Source organism: Panthera tigris, chromosome A3 (genome assembly GCF_018350195.1).
Source record: "Panthera tigris isolate Pti1 chromosome A3, P.tigris_Pti1_mat1.1, whole genome shotgun sequence".
Classification (NCBI taxonomy): domain Eukaryota; kingdom Metazoa; phylum Chordata; class Mammalia; order Carnivora; family Felidae; genus Panthera; species Panthera tigris.
In genome coordinates, this window is record NC_056662.1 from 116,069,843 (window position 1) to 116,090,829 (window position 20,987).

The following is a 20,987-nucleotide window of genomic DNA, read 5'->3' on the forward strand; positions in this document are numbered from 1 at the left end:
GGGTGAAGAGTTCTAAATCAAGCAGGACTAGTGGTGGGGAGGTAAAGAGCAACAGGGGCTGTCATCCCTGCTCATGAGCATGTGCTCTGCCAACAGGCCGGCACTGCCCAGGGAGGGTGAAGATACGGACAGACCACACCTGGCCATCCTAGGGAAACGTTTGCAAATGTGCACAATGGTCTAGTTTGTAACGGTAAAAAAAAAAAAAACAAAAACGGACATAACACAAATATCCGTCAAATATAGAATAACTACTATGTTTTAGTGGAACACTAACAAAATAGCCAGTGACAATCAAATACATATGTATTTCCTAATATATATTATTTATTAATACATCTATATCTGGGTGATAAAGATATAAAGTAAGTCAAGGGAATAATGAACATAAAGTTCAAGACTCATAACCTGAGGACAAAGTATATGAAAAGGGAGGCAGAGGAGGCTGGGGACACTCAGAGACCCCCCCCAGTACAGGTCATCTTCACCTAGCAGATGGGTAAAAGATGTTTGCTTTATCATTACAGTAACTGTATGAATACATTTATATGCCCTTTTGTATACACAAATACTTCACAATAAAAAATTTTCAATAAATAAAAGCAAAGGAACAACGATTAGGAACATAAAATTGTGTAAACTTACCAGGATAAGAATGATTCTGTTTATTGGAGGAAATTTCCGAAAGGGTGTCCAGGGAGTCTGTTACCCTGTGAATAAAACAAGTACTGAAGCCTCATTAGAAGAAACAGCAGGTCTTCAGATTTAAGACTGGCACTCAAGTGAGGTTTTCACAACAACAGTTATTTCTTATTTCACTATTCAACAAACATGCATTGAGTATCTATCAGAAGTCAGAAAGGAACTTCAAGCTAGCATCAGATACAGGCAGTAATAAAATACAAGAGCCCCTTGTTGTTTAAGGATGGTTAATGAAGAAAAAGATGACTTAAGGTGAATTCACTTACAACAGAGACCTGACTTTATTTCTCTGGAACTTTATCTTCAAAGATGAAACTAAATAATATGGAAATAAATTTGTCTTATATTAAATTTAACAAATGTTCAATTAGAATTGTAAAAACATCACATTTTTAAATTGAAAATCAAATACTGACTCAGTCTGTGTACGTATGTGATTTTCTGATAAAATTGCACAACCAAACACAATTCAACGTCTTTTACTTTCTATTTGACCCCAAGCACAACCACAAAGGTAACTTTCCTGACAGGACTGTATTTTTTGATATTCAAATCATTCTTTATTTTTTAAAAAGCCAATCCTAATAGTCTCGTTTTCTTTCAGTTGTTTACTGACCTAACCCACAAAGCCTTCTTTCTATCAATCACTTCTTCCAGGACACTTGGTCACCATCAAGAAATCCTGCAACTCTCACAATATTTGCAATTCCACCTTGCAATTCACATGCATCATTTTTACTTGACATACACACTACAGCAATCAGTGAGAGATTGCTGAATGCAAAGACTATGACTTGATGAGGAGGACAGATAATCAGGTGGTGATGGGTAACTGAGAAGAACTTAATTCTAAAAGCGATCAGTTCATTAATAATAAGTACCTATAATGGTGAGAACTAAGAATAAGAAAATACTGGGGCGCCTGGGTGGCTCAGTCGGTTAAGCGTCCGACTTCAGCTCAGGTCACGATCTCACGGTCCGTGAGTTCGAGCCCCGCGTCGGGCTCTGGGCTGATGGCTCAGAGCCTGGAGCCTGCTTCCGATTCTGTGTCTCCCTCTCTCTCTGCCCCTCCCCCGTTCATGCTCTGTCTCTCTCTGTCTCAAAAATAAATAAACGTTAAAAAAAATTTTTTTTAAAAAAGGAAATACTGTGATGAGGAAGACCACTTGGACAAAAAACAGGGAGGTAGGCAGAGAGAGCAGATCAGATCTAGTCAGTAAGTTTTCTTAGAATTTCTGCAAAGAAATAGGTTGATTTATATGTTAATGGAAGAAAAGGTATTAACTAAATGAAAGCTGGGTGATAGTAGAAAGCTACTGAAGCACAGGAAATAACATGTGCAGAGATTCTCAGACAGGAGGCACATTCTTTTTCACGCAAAGCAGGGGGAAAGAGCCAGCTACAATCTGGGAAGAGTGAAATTGTGATTGGTCACCACTTCATTAAGACTGTCCTCAAGCAGTCCCTAGTTTAAAATTCTTTCCTCTTGGAGATCAGTGGTGTCTTTAAAGAGCTCCAAAGCTGGTTTAAATTAGAAATTCCTCAAAATCAGGGACCATGTCTGTTTTATTTGCTTATAGAATGCCTAGCACAGCACAAAGTGCTAAAAGACACTTAATAGTATTCGATGATGATGAATGAGACAATCAGAAGATGACAGGAAGACAGCTGGATCGAGAGAGCAGTTCATTTAGAGAGAGAGCCCTGTATCTTTTAAGAAGAGGGGGCTGCTTTTAAAAGAATCACCTTAAAGACGACCAAATAGAAGGCAAGGAAGAGAAAAAGGTAAAAACCGTGTGTTCTATAAACAAAGCAAGAAAAAGAACACGAACATGAGAGAGACAGTGGCTTCACAATATAAAAGGGGGAAAAAACTGTCATAGCATAAGAAAAACACTGCCCTAGATGTGGTCAGTATCTACAGTGCCCAAAATATGCCCAACCATGTCCTCTGGGCAATCAAATATAAATAAAGAACCCCGGTCCTCAGGACTAGGAGACAAAACTTGTATGAGACTGTAGCAATGTGTTAATGGAGATTTGTCCAAAGTAATAAGAGAACCCAGAAGACTGGAGACTTAGCATGGATCTTACCCTAAATGAATCATAAATAAGACATCAGTCCTGAAATAAGGCACCAACTCTCTCTTACTCGTCACAAGGTACTGGTTAAGAACACACATTCTGATATTAAACTACCTGGGTTCAAATTCCCACTTGAAAGCTGTGCACACTTGCTTACTAGTTCCCTGTGCCTTCATCTCCCCACCTGTGAGACAGGGGCATTATAGTACCTGACCCACAGGGAGCTGCAAAGGAGTGAACGATACATGAGGAGCTCTAAACCATGCTGACCCGATGATAGAAGTACTGTTCACTGGCTAGTATCTCTTTCTCTTTATGTATAAGGCACATACCAAAAAACAGCAAACTACCTAAAAGCAAGGGCTTAGGAAAAACAACAACAAAATAACAAACCCAGGCTGAGTCCAGCTACCTCATTAACTAGTGTAGGAGAGACCAAAATGAGCCACTACCAAACATGCTGCTCTGTCATAAGGATTATTTTGAACTAAAGACATTTGAGAATCGATGAATGCGGGAAGAGGCTTTCTCTGAACTCCCCTTATCTGCCTAAAACAGGTGCTCCAAAGAGAAGGACTCTGCCCTCCCCAAGTTACATCAAGCAGGGAAGACAGACTGGCATCCCAGAGGAGGAGAAGGGATGTTAACGCCACACCCAGAGAGACGCTGTCACCAACTATCTCACCTCCCACCCATTTTCCTAAGGGTCCGTTATCTTTCCAGAAAACCAGCTGCCCTCCCTTCAGAGGCCTTTCTCCCAGTAAGATGGTCTATAAGCTCTCCAATCTCACCACTCCTTTGGGTATTTGCTTCCTTCTGTGGTGCCCAGGTGCTGGCAAATTTAAATGTAATAAATTTGTATGCCTTTTCTCCTGTTAATCTATCTTCTGTCACTCTAGTTCACAGACACCCTATCCCACCCCCCAGTCAGCTACTGACCCTAAGAGGATAGAGGAAACTTTTTGCTTCCCTACACTAACTATATGACTTTAGCTAAGTCACTTTCTCCCTGAAACTTCTCTTCACTGGCAAAATAAAATAATCATAATACCTTACAACTCACTGGATTTGAAATATGCGTCTAAAATACACTGTACAGAGCACACCATTTACTAAATGCTCAATAAATTTTTGTCACAGTTACTGTTATTTTCCAGATTGCTTGACCAAATACTTATTAGGATCAAATGAAACAACATTTAATTGAAGTTACTTCATAAACTGCAAAGCATTATATATGTTCAATACTCTGTCATAAATAATAAGAAAAAAATTGTATCAGATACATCAAAGAAGGAAATTAATATAAAAATTGCATGTAGCTATTAAGAGAAACAAAGTGAAGGGGAAAACAGACATAAAAGCGATAAGATGTGCCAGGAGGCAGTCACACAGTCTAGCTAGAAGGGAACTAGATGGGACTCTCGGGACGCGATGGCCGATCCATTCTCATGAACGTGATCACACCATAGATGTTATTTCCTATTTAAAGATTAGTATCCCATTTCCCATCTACTGAGAAGCACGCCAAGCCAACTTCTTTCAGCACATAAGTCATTTCCCATAATGGTACCTGGAATTTCACAAGGACTTGTTTCTGCTCAACTTAATTTTTTAAAGCCAGAGTGAGCAGCTACAAAAGTGTACCATCTTAAGGAGAAACACCGAGGAGGTATATTATATATAAATCCTTAAAGCTTCACTTCCCCCAAAGATCTACTGCCTATCTATTTTTGAAAACTAAAGAAATCAGAGGAAAAAGCCATTTTGGTTCCATTAGGTTTGTAGGAGAATGAATGGGGTGCCTGCTGGCAGGAAATTTAATGTAGTTAGGATGTGACTGAAGCAATCAGAGAGCATTTTTACTTTTGTTTGCATGACAGATTAAGCTTGCTGCTCTCACTGTTCTTAGCAGCAAACGCCACTTCTAATAGCCTACACATACTCATAGGGTTTGCAAATGAGGAATAAAGGAGGGTTTTAAAATTGCAAATCCTCAGCAAAGCAAATTTAGCTTTCCATGAGCCTTCTCTCTGAAGAAGGTGGTTGGTTAACCCCTTGAAAGAAGACACGAGCTGTAGTCAGTGCAGTGCATGTCTTTAATACAAAACGAGGGAACTCTCACTATAAACCATTGTAAATTACAAAAAGGCCTTGTGAATAAGCATAAATGCCATCCTTCTCACCTTTGTACTCTGGATGGGGGAGCAAATATTCCGTATCTTGGAGAACAACTAAAATACTGCACACCTCCAACTGAGCCATCATTCTTGCCATGGGGTTTCTCAAGCTCTATACCGTACCAATATCCTAGAACAAGAATGTTGAATTTTAAAAGCATTTGCACTGTATCCAAAATTGTTATGCTATTATAAAAACCCAAAGCCTGGATGGCTTGACATTTTCATATATGACCAAAATGATGGAAGAGCATCATGATCGTTGTTCTCAAATGATAAAATTTGAAAATTTAAAAAAATAAACAGGAAAAACATTTCACAAGCCGAATTACGTATGTTAAAGGAGAGAGAGAAAATACACAAATTTGGCACAAATTAGCTATTATGCAAGTAGTGGCCAAAATGTATCTAAAATCTATAATGAAAAAGAAACCGTCCTTGACTCAGGAATATGGTGTGTTTAAGAGAAGCACAGCACAAAAAAAATACTGAGCTGTATAAATCATAAAATGAACATATAATATTTTCATCTTATCCTCCCAACATTACAACACCACAAACAGTTCTTAAATAATTAAAGAAGGTCAAAAGTAATACGGAAAATACAACTAGACTTCATGGTGACTCTTCTTTTCTTTTTTTCCCCAGCCGGGGTAAAAATAAAAATCATATTTAACCTTAGCGAAAAGATTTAGATTCCTAGTAGGAAGGATTCTCTAAAAGGCTTTTAAGTATATAAAAGGGACGGCTCTGAGGAAAATTATAGGACTTCCTTTTCTAGAGAGCCTAAAGTTAAAGCAGTGAGGTTGCTTTTAGTGTGGTAAGAATTATGTAAATGGACATACGCTCCTAGTCTAAGTATAGACATATATACTCCTAGAATAAGGATTCTCAAGTTGAGGGTACCCCAAGACCACTTAAAAGTGTCTAATGGTCTAGGGGCACCTGGGTGGCTCAGCTGGTTAAGCGCCCAACTCCCACTCAGGTCATGATGTTATGGTTCATGGGTTCGAACATGTCTGTGCTGACAGTTCAGAGCCTGGCACCTGCTTCAGATTCTGTCTCCCTCTCTCTCTGCCCCACCCCCGCTCATTCTCTCCCTCTTTCTCTCTCTCTCTCTCTCAAAAAGAAATAAACATTAAAAAAAAATTTTAAGTGTCTAATGGCCCATTTGTTTTTATTTAAAAGGAGAATACAGTAGTAATTGCCTTTGGCCTCTTACAATCAGCATCAAATAAAAAATAAAAACACAGACATTGAGAAATTTACTGCAAATTAGAATACAAAAATATTGTTTCTTTCAGATTACGAATTCAAAGAGCCAATATACCCTTAAAAATGACAACCTAGAAGTTCTTCGGTCTTTTCCTCTCATGTTCAAAAAGATGACACTTGAGCCCATTTCTAGATACTTTTGTGTTGAAAAGACTAATGCGTGACCACTGTCTTCCATACTTAAACAGCGTGAGAGTAATGCATACAAACCTACTGCTTAGTCAAACTCATGCTCTGGGAATAGAGCATCATACTTCTGAATGTCATTAACCAGGGTTGTCTGGTTGCCATTTTTATTTCTCTGAGTGCCACCGTTACAGTGTTCCCACTTTAATATACCACATAACGGGGACATGTTTACCATATGACTCTTGAAAATGGGTAACATACCAGAGAAAGACATAATGACAAGTGCCAGCAACTGTGAGTACACACAGTCTGGTAATGGTATGTATCGCTTCCCACTCAAATGGTCATTTTCTTTCCAATAGAAAAGGCTAAAGAGGCCAAATGACCTCCCTCAGGCCTAGATCTTACAATCAGTAAAAAGCCTCGATAGTAGCACCATTCCCTAGCACCGACTGATTGAAATTTTGATGCCACAAGAAACACATGCTACTACTTTCTAAAAAGACAGAATGACTTCAACAGAAAAGTTTCCAACTTCTATGTTTTCTTATGACTTCCCACACTTCTAAATGCTTAAAATCAGGAATTGAAAAATGAAAAGTCAATGGAAAACAATGACTTGTAGCCAGTGAATCAAACCATTCTAACCTTGTTTAAGAGAAAGAAAGGGAACTCCAAAGACATGGAGATTGTGAAAAAAAAATACCCTACCTTTGGGATTCTTAGGTTTTTATTTGAGAACTATATTAAGACCATCCTAACTAATCTCAATTACTACCTGGAGACCTATGAGAGACATGAATTATACAACACATAGCCCATCTCAAATCAATTAGCTGGGTTGCAATTATAAGTGGTATAATGAAAAAGTCTGTGCGGGGAGACAATTCTCCATGGCTCGCTCATGTTTCTGCATGTTTTATGAACAGAGGCACTTCCTGTCTTTCCATGGATGTCTGCACAGAGGGCAACCTTGGAGGACAGAGACAGAGTGTGGGTGGCCGGCCCACACAAAACACAGGCACGCTTGTTGTCCAATACAGAGGTTCTGATCCCTTATGCTCAGGGCCCTTCTCCTGTTAGCATAAACCACTGCATGTGCAGGTGTCACCCCCTGGGAACGGGGGCTCAGGGAGCAAGTGTAGGAAAATGCTGACACACTGGTTTCTGCTGCTGCTGTGAGTATGAAAGGGCTGTGTCTGAATCAGGAGCCTAAAGTCTTCCATCAGCATCTATGAAGCTGTGGCAACTACACAGGTGGGGTAAAATCTCAGATCCTTCACAGTTCTTGACAGAATGCTACAAACTTAAAATCAGTGGTCTCGGTAACCTTTTCCTCAAATGCTGCAATGCCACCATGTGTCAAAATAGCATATTGCCATTTAAAACATACAAACATGGTTTCACTCAACTGGCTTCTACATTTGAAATTAAAATCACTGAAAATGTGCGTCCGACTTTGGCTCAGGTCATGATGTCACAGTCGTGAGTTTGAGCCCCGCATCCGGCTCTGTGCTGACAGCTCAGAACTTGGAGCCTCCCTTGGATTCTGTGTCTCCCTCTCTCTCTGACCCTCCCCCGCTCATGCTCTGTCTCCTCTGTCTCAATAATAAATAAACATTAAAAAAAATTTTTTTAATCACTGAAAATGCAAAAGAAAGCTAATCTTTACTTTTGGAAACACAATATTAAGTCTAGGTTGGAATGAATATATAAATACACAAACGTGTGTTTTTAAGGTCCCAGGGTGCACAAAAGCTTTTTCATTTTCCCTTAAACCCTGTTGCTGGCTTTTCTCTCCAAGCCACTCTGATAAATGCTCTATGCCGTGAACTCATTTTAAGATTATCCTTAGCAAATATCTAATCCTAATATTTTCTCTCTGTTATTTAGCACGCTTGGCAATCAGTGAAAGTCAAGTTGGGAGAATAACAACTAATTTTAACACCAGACAATTTAAAACACAGCTGGCGAGGAAAATTTATGGATAAGAGTCAACCTGAGTACAAACAGTCCGTGGTTTTATCACTGTATTGCTTTTCGGTGCCAGAGCTAACATCCACAACAACTGTTAATCAAGAATTCTCTACAGTTAAGTTTTACCCACGTAAAATTTTAAACCTTTTGTATTCTAAAGCACGCAAACTGAGCAAAGAACGCACAGACAAGTTACCTGGAGCAAAGTTCGTTGTCCCAAAGAATTTAATGACGCCAATTCTCTGGCCTACCACCAGCACGCGATCTCCCAGGTGGAGCTCTCTAGAAGAGCGGCTGTTATTTGCTACAGATGCTGCTGAGGAATTCAAACCTGTTTAATTGGTTGGTGGAGGAAGGGGAAAGGGCAGAAAAAGAGCAGGAGAAAAAGGGGAGGAAAAAAAACAAACAAACTCAAAAAGCATATTAGCCAAAAAACCACTATGTATTCTAACCAGTCTAACTAGTTGAAGATTTCAACATATGATGCCTTTCATTATTTAATTTTTTTAATGTTTGAGAGAGAGAGAGAGAGAGAGAGAGAGAATGAGCAGTGGAGGGGCAGAAAGAGAGGGAAACACAGAATCCAAAGCAGGCTCCAGGATCTCAGCGCACAGCCCAACGTGGAGTTCGAACTCAGGAGACATGAGATCATGACCTGAGCCAAAGTCAGAGGCTCAACTGACTGAGTCACCCAGGTGCCCTGTGACACCTTTCATTATATACATCATCTACAAGCATGGCTCTTACATGTGAGGTCAATATATTCAAAAAATTTTTGAAGGGTTTCCTGAAAAAAATTATTGCCACGGGAATTTAATACACACAGTTCCTGGTACAGTATCCATCCTATCCAGATCGCCCGGGGCACGCTCTACTAGAACAGAGGCCAGGATGCTTTTTCTGTAAAGGGCCAGAGAGGGAGGATTTTAGTCTGTGCGGGCGATACCGTCTCTGTCACGACGACTCAGCTCTGCTACTGCAGCACAAACGCACGCAGACACAAAACGGGCACGGCGTGTTCCAATACGACTTTACAAAAATAGGTGGTGGGTTGGATTTGGCCCACGCACTGTAGTGTACCAATCCCTATTCTACTAAAATGCTACAATTAGAAACTAATTCATTGGAACTCAGTGTATAATATACATACAGGAAGGTGATTTCAAAGTGAAAATTGCTGTAAGTTTCCAATTACCTCCAACTGATCTCCTTATTAGAAACGAAACCACTCCCCCTCCCCTTGATTCAAACCTAATCCCTGAAATGCCCGCTGTGAAACATCGGAAGTCCTAGAGAAAGACTGTCTAGAAAGCTGTTCTGATATAACAGAGAAAAAGTGGGCCCTTGAGGCTTCTCCCATCAGTCCATAAACAGACCTGAACAGCTATAATCTGGGAAGGCAGGGGACAGAGGGTTAATCACACTGCCAAAGGGAGAGAGACTAAAGATATGGCATCAAACGAGGAACATAAACCCAGAGAGAAGGCAGGTCTGGAAAAAGCGCTATACTAAAAAGTCTTAGGCCCTCATAATAACTAATATTTCCACAGCACTTCACAGTTTACAAAGTGCTCTTCGTAGAATTATAATTATAGATAAGATACAAACTCAGAAATTAACTAAGACATGGTGTTCCCAGGTAGTCGAGGGCATACCAGGATTAAAGGCCGGGCCCTACAGTGGGCCCAAGTTCCCGGGTGGGTCCCCAGGCTATTTCAATGGCCCAAGGACAGCACATTCAACAACGGGGTACAATGACGCTAAAAACACAGACTTCCTCCCCTCCCTCTGCCATTCCCCTGGTCTGCTCCTTCTGCTCCCCTGTACCCTAACTTCCCCGTACGTCTGCACCCCTCAAATGCAAACCTACAGGAAAGTGAAATATCTACTCACTCTAGGAAAGTGTCCTGGGGAAATGTTCCTGGGGTCCCCAACATGGGTTTCTCTCATGGATCTCCTATTCTCTCTGCCTCCCTTCCTACAAGTTCCTCTTTCTCATTCCAATTGACAACTCTCTTCATCTATTATCTAAGCCTACATACCGCTTAAATTTATAAAGAGGGGAAAAACATTAAATAAGTAGGCACACTAGAGCTACTTCTTGTAACAGGCAAAAAGGGTAATTCAAAAGCCCAAATCCCAAGTGAAGAAGGCCTTCTATGAATGCGACTAAAACGAGGGCAGCGGGACTGCTGCATGCCCGGTCCTCTCACCTCTGTTCCTCAGAGGGCTGAGCAGAAACGGCTTGCAAGGGAAAGAGCATCTACTCAGAGAATACAGGTTCCAGGTGAACAATTTCAGGCAAAACTTCTAGGTTCTCTGCTTTTACAGTTTCAGCTTGTAGGTGTGTTATGCCAGTGCTACTGCTGAGGGCCCCTCCCCACCACGTACAATCAGTATTTTAAAGAGAAAAAAATCCCGTCATCAACATTTTCTATAATAAAATATTGGTTCAGTACAACTGTTAACAAGCATTCGAAAGAGAATCTGGGAACTATTATGAGGTTCACTGAAAACAATTTATGCCAAAATGGTTTCTTTTCCTTTCCGGACAAGGTTGCTATGTAGGTAAATAAGTGAACTGCAACATATTCCATATAGGCTGATTTGGGCAAGAAGTCAGCTATGAAGTGTTTTCTATATGCTCACTCGCAGCTGGAGAACTATGGGCCGCACGAGGTTGGGCAGGACTCAGGGCGAGTTAAAAAGCCCCATCAGGGGTGCTTGGGTGGCTCAGTGGTTGACTTCAGCTCAGGTCACGATCTCACAGTTCGTGAGTTCGAGCCCTACGTCAGGCTCTGTGCTGACAGCTCAGAGCCTAGAGCCTGCTTCAGATTCTGTTTCTCCCTCTCTCTCTGCTCCTCCCCTGCTCCTGCTCTCTTTCTTTCTCTCTCTCAAAAATAAATAAACATTAAAAAAAAGAAAAAAAAGCCCCAACACAATAGTCAAGCTGTCAGGAGAGCCTCTGACCCTCTCGTACATAGTTTTAAACAAGGACTCGAACTTTATATACGCAGATGACACAAAAGTAGGTGAAAAAGCTAATATTCCAGATGTATGAAACCAAATTCAAAGGGATAAAACCTCTAACATTAAATTGCATGAAAATACATGTACAGCCTTATATGGAGCAGCAGAGTGAAGAGCGCCAGCATAAGGCTCCGTCTGAGCCAATGACACCGTGTGGTCAGCAAACTGCAGGAGCAGCCCTACACTGTACTTGTGCTGCCAGGCGGCAGTCCAGCTCTCTACAGGCTGGCCGCCAGGGGTCTGGAGACCCGGGAGCATGAGGAAGAGCTGGGATGGAGGCAAACCGTAACAGCAGCAGAGAAAGCATCAGGCGGACCTCAGGATGAAGCCCGGGCGTCCCACTTAGAAACCGCCATCAGGCACCGAAGACTTACCTCCCTAAGTCTCGGTTTCCTCATTCATAAAATGAGGATGATAATAATAGTACCTACCCACAGGTTTGTTCTGAGAATTAAGTGAAATAAGGCGTGTAAAATGCTTAGACTAGAACCTGAAATAATAAGTATACAATCCACATTAGTTATTGTTAGTTAGGTCTAGATTAGAAAAGAAGAAAGATAATAACCATACGGTTTCCACATATTCGAGGAGCTATCATAAAGTTCTAAAATAGCCCTTAAAGAGCCAAAGGCATTAGATGCATCGGAAAGGGAAGAAGTCAGTCCAGATAAGGGAAGTGGCAGGGGCACCGGGAGAAAGGCAGGGAGACAGAGGATGCCCACGAAGGGGAGAGGGGTGGGGGCCACGGGAAAGACAGAAGAGGACAAGTAGTTCAATCTGACTGAAGTAAAAGTTTCCTTCTACACATTTAAAAAGAGCAAATCTACTTACAAACAAACCAAGATAAAAAACACCAAGAAAGCCTGGTTGAAAAAGCCATAGATACCAGCACTGGCTCTAGAGGAGACAGATGGGCTTTTGCTCACTGTCTTCTTGCCATTGCTACGTGCATTCAGCTTCTTGGGGTAGCTTGGTTTGTGTTCCAAAGACGATGTAGAGGAGGAGCTGCTGACGGATCCAAGCAGGGTAACTAAAACAGGTAAAGGAAAAGAACACAGAGAAGGGTGGAAAGTAAGAAATGAGCCACTAAGATGCTTTTCCAGGTAAATCCCTCTGAAACCCTCCATTTAGCTTCCTCTGTGGATTATCCAGTGTTGAATTAAATGCCCGGTTTCATCCAAACATACGGTAGTTCATATAGACAAGACTTTATAACCCAAGCAACTGTATTTTAACGATTCACGCCGGACAAGGACACTCTTACACAGAAGAGTACTGTCACATCATTAACTGAAGGTGACTACTTACCTATTCTACCCACCACTCTCTCTCACCTCCCACTTTAGATGGCTTAGTAGAATCCATCCTATTTATATTTTAAAATGCTATTAATTTAAGGTAACAAAAAGATAGTATTAAAATGTTTTGAGTTAATGAAGGCAAGCAGGAATACTCTTGAATTTTCTACCCATGCTCTATTCACCCAATGATTTGACAGCTGAAGGCAACTTTGAAACATTCTTATGAAGCCATCTACACTGGGGAATTTCCTTTCAGTCTCCCTCCTAATCTAATCCAATTGCTCTCTAATTTAAGTGTACGTGGATGCACAGTATAGGATTTTATGCCAAAACCACGTATATATTTTATGACGAGCTGCTGAAGGTATTTTCAAGGATGATCTGCTACTATAATGATTTTTTCCTTAAAAACTTTAAAACTTAGCCCCTTATAAGCTTTATCACTGTATTATTTTAAAGTTCCATCAGTAAATTAAATTTTTAGAATGGAAGTTATAAAATTATCTTACCATCTTTGTCTGTTACAGGTTTTGATTCTTCACCAGGAGGCAATGAAAGTGTTGATTCAGAAGCACTATCTTTTTTGGAGGTCATTAATCCTACCACATAGAAACAAACACTTTCAGCAAGAACTTTAACATTAAACATGAAAATGTATTTGCTTTTTTGTGTACAGACATCCCTCATTATCTAAATCTTATCCACTTCCAAAAACATGTTGGATAATCAGTTCGCAGACAGCAGGGACCAATATTTCAATACATAAAGAGGGGAAAAAATGCATTCTTAGCCTCTCCATCTGAAAACCCCAATTTCCTCAAATACCACTAAAGTCTCTTTTAAACCTATTTAACAGTCCACTAAGGAATTCTAAATACAGTAAAACATTTAAAGCACAGGTGCCTAGTTGTTTGACACTTCGCACACTCAGTAGTGTGTCTGCACAATGCCAGCAGGTAGAGTGAACCTCACAGCTGAAGCACCACCGCCACCCACCCACTAGGACTTGCAAACAACTTACAGACTTCACTCATATGCGCGCAAACCCATTACAACAGATTTTCTATTTAGATAGCGAACTCTGGGTAAAAATTTTTGCAAATCATGATAGTCACTATTCATCAAAGTGAATGTCAGACAGTAAGAAACCCCCCCACTCTCTGCCCTGGGTGCTCTGAAGATAACTATCATCACACCCAAGCCTCACAAACAAACTCACTTTAAAAAAGAAAAAGCTCATGAATAATACTTCGCCTTACTCAGACTTCTGTTTCCATTCTCCAGAACCAAACTGTTTAAATAGGAAACCTAATGGACCGCACCCAGTTCTAAATTCCATTAAGCATCCATTTCAGTTCTTCTCACTTAGGAAGCACTGGAGTGAAGAACTATACTCTGAGCATCACAAACATGAGCAAGACCTGGTCTCAGCCTGAAAGAATCTTTTCAATCCAGTATGGAGGACAGATAGGGAGCATGGGTAACTAAATAACTAAAATATGAGGGCATGTATTGATAAGCGCTAACATAGAAAAGGGAGACAATAATCATGGCTACAAAGATAAATTAATGTCTTGAGAAGATGACATTCTGAGATAGGTCTTGAAGGACAGGTAAGACTTCTTCCAGAGCACAGTGGAGGTATGGTCAGAAAGAACTGAAGGTAGGCATTCTAGATGGACAAAAAGAAAAAAATCTTAAAAGACAGGGTCAGGGAGGAGAAGTAGCTTGGCTGGAATAAAGAACACTTTGGGATATGGAAGAAGTAAGACCGGATAGATAGGTCAGAGTGAAATCTCAGGGGGCAACGGTGCCAGATAAGGAATCAGTCCTCTTGTGGAAGGAATGAGCCTCTGATGGACTTTGCGTGAAAGAGGGCTGGCATGAACAGATGGGGGAACAATGTCACCCTGGCAGCAAAACTTAGAAGGAAACTGGATGGGCAGAGACAGGAAGCACAGACCAGAGAGGAGTTACTACAACAGGTAGAACGAGGACCAGAAGGACAACAGCAGGTACTGAACAGAGGGGTGGGTAACAGAGACTTCGTGCAAGCACCCCACAGGGAGTTCATTTCTTATTTTTCAGTTTTAAAATATCCATTTGGTTCTTTCTTATTTGAATTAGTTTTAATGTTTATTTCTTGAGCGAGCACGCCGGGGAGGGGCAGAGAGAGGGAGACACAGAATCTGAAGCAGGCTCCAGGCTCTGCTCTGTCAGCACAGAGCCCGACACAGGGCTTGAACTCATAAACCGTGAGATCATGACCTAAGCCAAAGTCGGACACTTAACCAACTGAGCCACGCAGGTGCCCCTGTTATCTGAATTTTTTAATTGAGATCTCTGGAGATTCGCATGTAGTTGTATGAGTAATACAGGGAGATCTCTTGCATACTTTGCCCAATTTCCCCAAATGTAGCTGTTTATATAACTATGATATCACAACCAGGATACCAACATTGATACAATCCATGAATCCTGGGGCACCCCAGTTTTAACCACACTCATTAGTTGTGTGCGCATGTGCCCATGCTCACACATCGTTTGGTTCTTTTTTACATCTTCATTCCTCTGAACTTTCTTTCCACTTGTTTCAAGAATTAACCTTAATTCATAGAGGATGGTTATAATATATTATTTAAAGCCTTTATCTGTGTCATGTCTGTGTCATGTCAGGGTTGGCAACCTTTGATTATCTTTTTCCTTGACAGATGTTGAGATTTTCCTGGTTTTTCGTATTTTGAGCAATTTTGGATTGCATCCTGTACATTTTAAATATATTATGTTGTGGGACTCTGGATCTTGTTTAAATCCTATGCAGAATGTTTACCATTTTGTTTTAGCAAGGACTCAACCCAGTTAGGTTCAGGCTGGACATCCCTCCCACCTTCTGGACGCTGTGCTTCCAATGCCAGTTCAGTTTCCAAGGCCTTTTGGGATCCTTCTCATAGGTTGTGCCATCCAGTAGTGTCTGGGACCTGGGCAGTGGTCTACCCTGGAGACCAAAGCCTGTGGTCAGATCCACACGTGTACAAGTTGAGAGTAAGCCCAGGAGTTCACACCCAACATTTTGAGACCACTTTCTTGAACTCCCTCCTCTCCACAGTCTCCCTGACACTTTCCTGCTCCTGGAGGCACCCCTTCCTGGTATCAGGGCAGGGTGCCTAGGCTTTAGTTCCCTTGCTCTGTCATACAGTCTCTGGGGACTGACTCTGCCTCTGGGGACAAGCAGTGAGTAAAAAGAAGACAAACTATTGGAGAGATTCCATCCCTATTCCTGGAACCACAGTTTCTCTGGTGAGAGAGAAGGGTCTTCCTCCCTTGGGGTTTCTGGTACCCGGCCACCCACGGCTGCTACTGCACCATGAAGGACTGCCTAGGGACTGGGGAGGGAAAGAACCAAAGGAATATTAAAAAAATCTATCTTTTTTAAAAAAGGGATTTCCTCCATTTTCTGTCTAGTAGGGGACCCCCAGGGCTTCTCTTTGGGCTTTCTTTCCATAATGGCTGTGAACTTCTGGGTTTCAGGTTTAAAGGATACCATTTACAAGTGCATCAAAAAGTATGAAGTACCCAGGAACAGACCTAACAAAACTGGGACAAGATAGCTATAGAGAAAATTATAAAACCTTCCTGAGATATTTTTAAAGGACCCAATTAAATAAAGCAATATCCCAAGCTTATAATTAAAAGACTGAATATTGTAAAGATGTCAGTTCTTCCCAAACTGACTTATGGTTTAAAATGCAAAACCAATAAAACTTCAGCAGATATTTTTTAAAAGAAACTTAATAGCTTACTCTAAAATTTATACGGAAGTATGACTTACAAGGATCCAAATAGGCAAGACACTGTTCAAGAATAAGGTAGGAAGCTTTCCTTTACTAGATATCAAGATTTATGTTTTTACTAGTTATGAAGTCCACTACTGACACAGAGATATTTAAATAGCTCAATGGAAGAGAGTAGAAAGGCCAACCAAATTCTTGGGCAAAATCCCTTAATCACAGTAGAAAGCCTTTCTGCTTCAGCCACTGATAAGTTAGCAAGTACTTACCAAGGGTCTATTTTGTGCTATGTACTACTACAGTGAATACGAAAGTACAAAACACTCTCATAGCCCATTTAAAGTTTAAAATTTTGCTGAAAGAATAAAAGATCTGCACAAATAAAGCAATTGGAGGAAAAGACCCAAGATAACAAAGAATTGTGTGGTATGGATACAAGTGTACACAGAATTAGAGAGAATGGAGACACCAAAGTGATCTGGGTCATCAGCGAAGTTTTCTTGGAGAAACAGCATCTGAATAAAGAGGTAAAGCACATCCAGGACCTCAAAAGGCATGAGTCAAATTACTTCACCCAGAGAAACAGCATGAGACAAAGTATGGAGGGAAGAGGGAGGACAACGTACGCCCAAGACAGTGAGACATGAAACCACAGTTCGCCTATGGAGGCAGCCAGAGATCCCATCGAATACAGGAAGGACTCAGAGTCAGAATATTTTCTGATTAAAAGAGAAGGCACTAAAATTCTTGAATAAGTGAGAAACATAAAGCTAGTTGTGTTTATAAGGATCTACTGGAGGTATAAAATCTAGCTTGGAGGTTACATTAGCCAGTGATGAAGGTTTGCGGGTGGTAGGAAGGAAAGGAACAAATGTATAGTATTCTTGTCAGGAATCGAAATCATAAACCATGACTGATGTTTAAAACCACGTGAGATGTGGGTTTTATTAAATTCAGGTTCCATAGTTATCTAACAAAAAAGGGTGAAGCAAGCTAAATATAAGGCATTCCACAAAAGAAAGAAATATGCTGAATAAAAGATTTAACTTTCTGGCTTGACCTACCAGTATTTACTTTGGACGTTACATGAGCTACATCAATTTTCTGGGACCTGATAAGAGGCACAGCTTTTGCAGAGGTGTGTACTATATTCTTCCTTCGATCTTTTGCTTTACTTATCTTTGAAAGAGGTGCAAATATACCTAAGGGAGGAACGTAGAGCTTGAGTTAGTGCTAAACAATTAAGAGCATTTCCAATAAAGGGGCAAGTACAACCATTTGATAATATAAATGTTTAAGTTCTTTTTTAGTGCCTACTGGGAATCCTGTAGGGAGAGACAGGAAAAAGTAAGACACAACACTTACCCTCAGAGAGCTTACAATCTAGTTGTCAAGATAAACAACATACACAGTAATTTAAAAATCACATAAAAGATGCATGATCAGGTATTAAGTGAAATTCAGGGAAAACAGAAATGAGTGAAGGTAATACTTGTCCATCATTCCATCATAACGATTTCTGACTAGGCTACTGGCAAATAATAGTGCACTTCAGAGCATACAAACTATTCATCTGTGTCACTTTGTGTCTCCTTTAGGACATATTTTCCCCCCATGACAGCTTTTTATGCCCTTGTTCTATTTCTCTACCAGACTGTACACCTTTGGAAGATGAAATTCAAACATTATTCATTTCTACATTTCCCCACTGTACCTAATTTCAGTGCCTTACACATAGTAGGGATATAAAAAATACTCTCCAGTACAAAATATAATCTTCCCAAAAGGCATAGCCCTCAGCTCCTGACAATCATAAACAGCACAGTGCGTGCTTGGGAGGGGCGGCATGTGGGGACAGAGGGAGGACCTGCAGATCTGCAGCGGCTCAGAGTATAAAATTCCATTTAAAAAGAGGAGTTTACCCAGGAAGTGAAATATCCAGTATAAATAAGTATGCATAGACATTAGAGATAGTGTATAGACTACAAATACAAAGATTATCTGGCTAAGACATTTTAAATAAAAAAAAAGTCATAATATGTATATCACACTCTTCCATCGGGTGTTTACAATCTAATAAAGACATACTGTGACCAAAATGTAAGATGTACATTAAAAATAACTTTGTTTTAAAATGAGTCTGTAGAAATGCTCAAGACTACCAAAAGTGAGTGCTTTGTTAATAACCAAAAAGTGCTAACTATATGCCTTTTCTGCTAATCATGAAATGCTTTCCTCCTTGGGATTCTATATTACTTTCTCCTGATTTTCCTCTCTTCTGACTTCTCCACAATGTTCTCTCTTCTGTCTCCCACCTGGCATATTTTCCTTGAGTTTCTATTCTTTTCTCTAAGCTCTTTTCCTTGCCAAATACACACACACACACACACACACACACACACACTACAGTGTGATAACTACATCCAATTGCCAAGGGTTGGAAGACAGAAATTATTTTATACTCCAGAAATGTAAATTTGTACAATATTAATGGAAGACAAAAATTCTGACCTAATCCTCTTTGTGGCATTAATTATAAAGAAATATTTATACTTAAAGATGATCACAAAGGTTACAAAAGTTACATTCGTATAAGGAAAAATATCGATAGATTTGTGAAGCCAAAACAATTTCTAGTTTACTGCTATGATCCAATTACACTTTTGGAAATTAATCACAAAAAAAAATCCAAATGTGAGGAAAAGACTGTATCTAAATGTGTCATCATTGCAACTCTATTCATACGTAGGAGAAAACGATTATTTGGCAATGAACTATTACATCACCATCAAGACATGAAATAATACAAATTGTAAAGAAATACAGAAAAGTATGAAAATTGAATCAAGTAAATAAAAATGAAGTTACATGTTTGATTATGCTATGGTTTTATCTGAAAAAAAATGTTATGTGTGGATATAAGAAAGACTGTAAAAAACTAAAAACGAAACATACTTATGAGAGCACTCAGACTATGAGTTATCTTTTAAATTTGTCATTAATACCATAATAATGTTGCTTAATGGATGGTTTTTTCTCAATCTGAGAAAAGTTATATGGTTTTTCATCCAAGGTCTTAGTAGAAAATTTCCACATCATATTATTTCACACAATACTTTTAAAAAAATATTTAATTCCGTTGCTTTAATAGATTTTTATAGCATATAATACCTCACCTATATAGTTCTCATTCTTCCAGTTTTCTCAATTGAATAAATCATTTGGGAGAACCAAAATAAATTTAAAGCCATGACTGGCTGCAACCAAAGCCCACAATGCACACAGAATATGGGCTGATGTATCTATTCAGTAACTCACGCTAATCAAAATACTGGTGGGACTTTTTCCCAAATCTCAACATATAACTGTAAAACTTAACTAAACTGAACACGTAGGAAGAATTATTTTTTTTAGGAAGAATTATTTTTAAACAGAAGAGTAATAGGTTTCTAGATCAACATGGCCCGTTTTGTTTTACCACAACTCCTGCCAAAACTCCACTGAAATATTAGCAAGGAATAAAAATGATACAAACTCTAAAGAAAAAAGAAATGATAAAAAGGAGAAAAATACCAAAAGCTTCCAAAGAAGCTTCCAAAGAGGGGAGAGGGGGGGGAGTCAAAAACAGAAGAAAGATTTTGAAACTTCCCCACAGCAACACTGGAAGCTCAAGATAATAGCTGACGAGCCAATGGCCCGGGAGCCACATCCCACCTGCCACCTATTTTTGTAAAGTTCTGTTTGAACACACCCACGCCCATGTGTTCACGGCTGCTTCTTCACTACAACAGGGCAGCTGAATACTGCAAACAAGACACTGGGTGGCCCTCAAAGCCTAAAATATTTACTCGGGCCTTTTACAGAAAAGTTTGCCAAACTCCATCAGACAATAGAGTATAATTTTCTAAATACTGAGAGAATATGAGTTCCAACCTGACATTTCTTATCCCGTCAAACAATCATATAAAGTGTGAGAGTAGGAATAAACATATTTTTAGGATGGAAGGTTTCAAAAATGTATCTCCCACACAACTTTTGTCAAAAAGCTACTGGAGGATGTGCTCTACCAAAACAAATAAGTAAACTGAGAAAAAAACTGACTTAGAATAATAAAGAAAAAAACTGACTCTTTCCTCAGAGTATAAAGTCAATAAATGTCTAAAATTGGAAAAATCAAGGGCGCCTGTCTGGCCTAGTCAGTAGAGCATGCAACTCTTGTTCTTGGGGTTGTGAGTTCATGCCTCACATTACACATGGATATTATATAAAAATAAAATCTTAAGGAAGGAAGGAAGGAAGGAAGGAAGGAAGGAAGGAAGGAAGGAAGGAAGGAATAAAATTGGAAAAATCAGGAGAGATTCATATAAATATCTTATTTATAAATATAAATACTAATATCAGAAGATACAACTGAAGAAGTTGAAATAGTTCCTGCCTCTAAAGAGCAGGACTCAGGGTCAGGGAAGGGCAAGCCAGGGAAGGATTTAACTAATGTTTTTAATAAACTTTATGATACAATT

General features: G+C 39.8%; 1 protein-coding gene across 8 annotated transcripts in view; it reads right to left on the minus strand.

The window, feature by feature from the left end:
- The window catches only part of CLIP4 (CAP-Gly domain containing linker protein family member 4), an 86,450-nt gene that overhangs the window by 17,197 nt on the left and 48,266 nt on the right, over positions 1 to 20,987 (minus strand). For all 8 annotated transcript variants that reach the window (XR_006215944.1, XR_006215945.1, XM_007088851.2 and 5 more), the window contains 6 exons: positions 17,532 to 17,669; positions 13,189 to 13,278; positions 12,265 to 12,408; positions 8,545 to 8,679; positions 4,974 to 5,097; positions 646 to 710 (listed from right to left, as the gene is read on the minus strand). Coding sequence is in view for 6 of the 8 variants with exons in the window: in XM_007088851.2 (XP_007088913.1) it covers positions 646 to 710; positions 4,974 to 5,097; positions 8,545 to 8,679; positions 12,265 to 12,408; positions 13,189 to 13,278; positions 17,532 to 17,669 (696 nt within the window). In the remaining 2 variants the exon portion in view is untranslated. The remainder of the gene's footprint in view (positions 1 to 645; positions 711 to 4,973; positions 5,098 to 8,544; positions 8,680 to 12,264; positions 12,409 to 13,188; positions 13,279 to 17,531; positions 17,670 to 20,987) is intronic.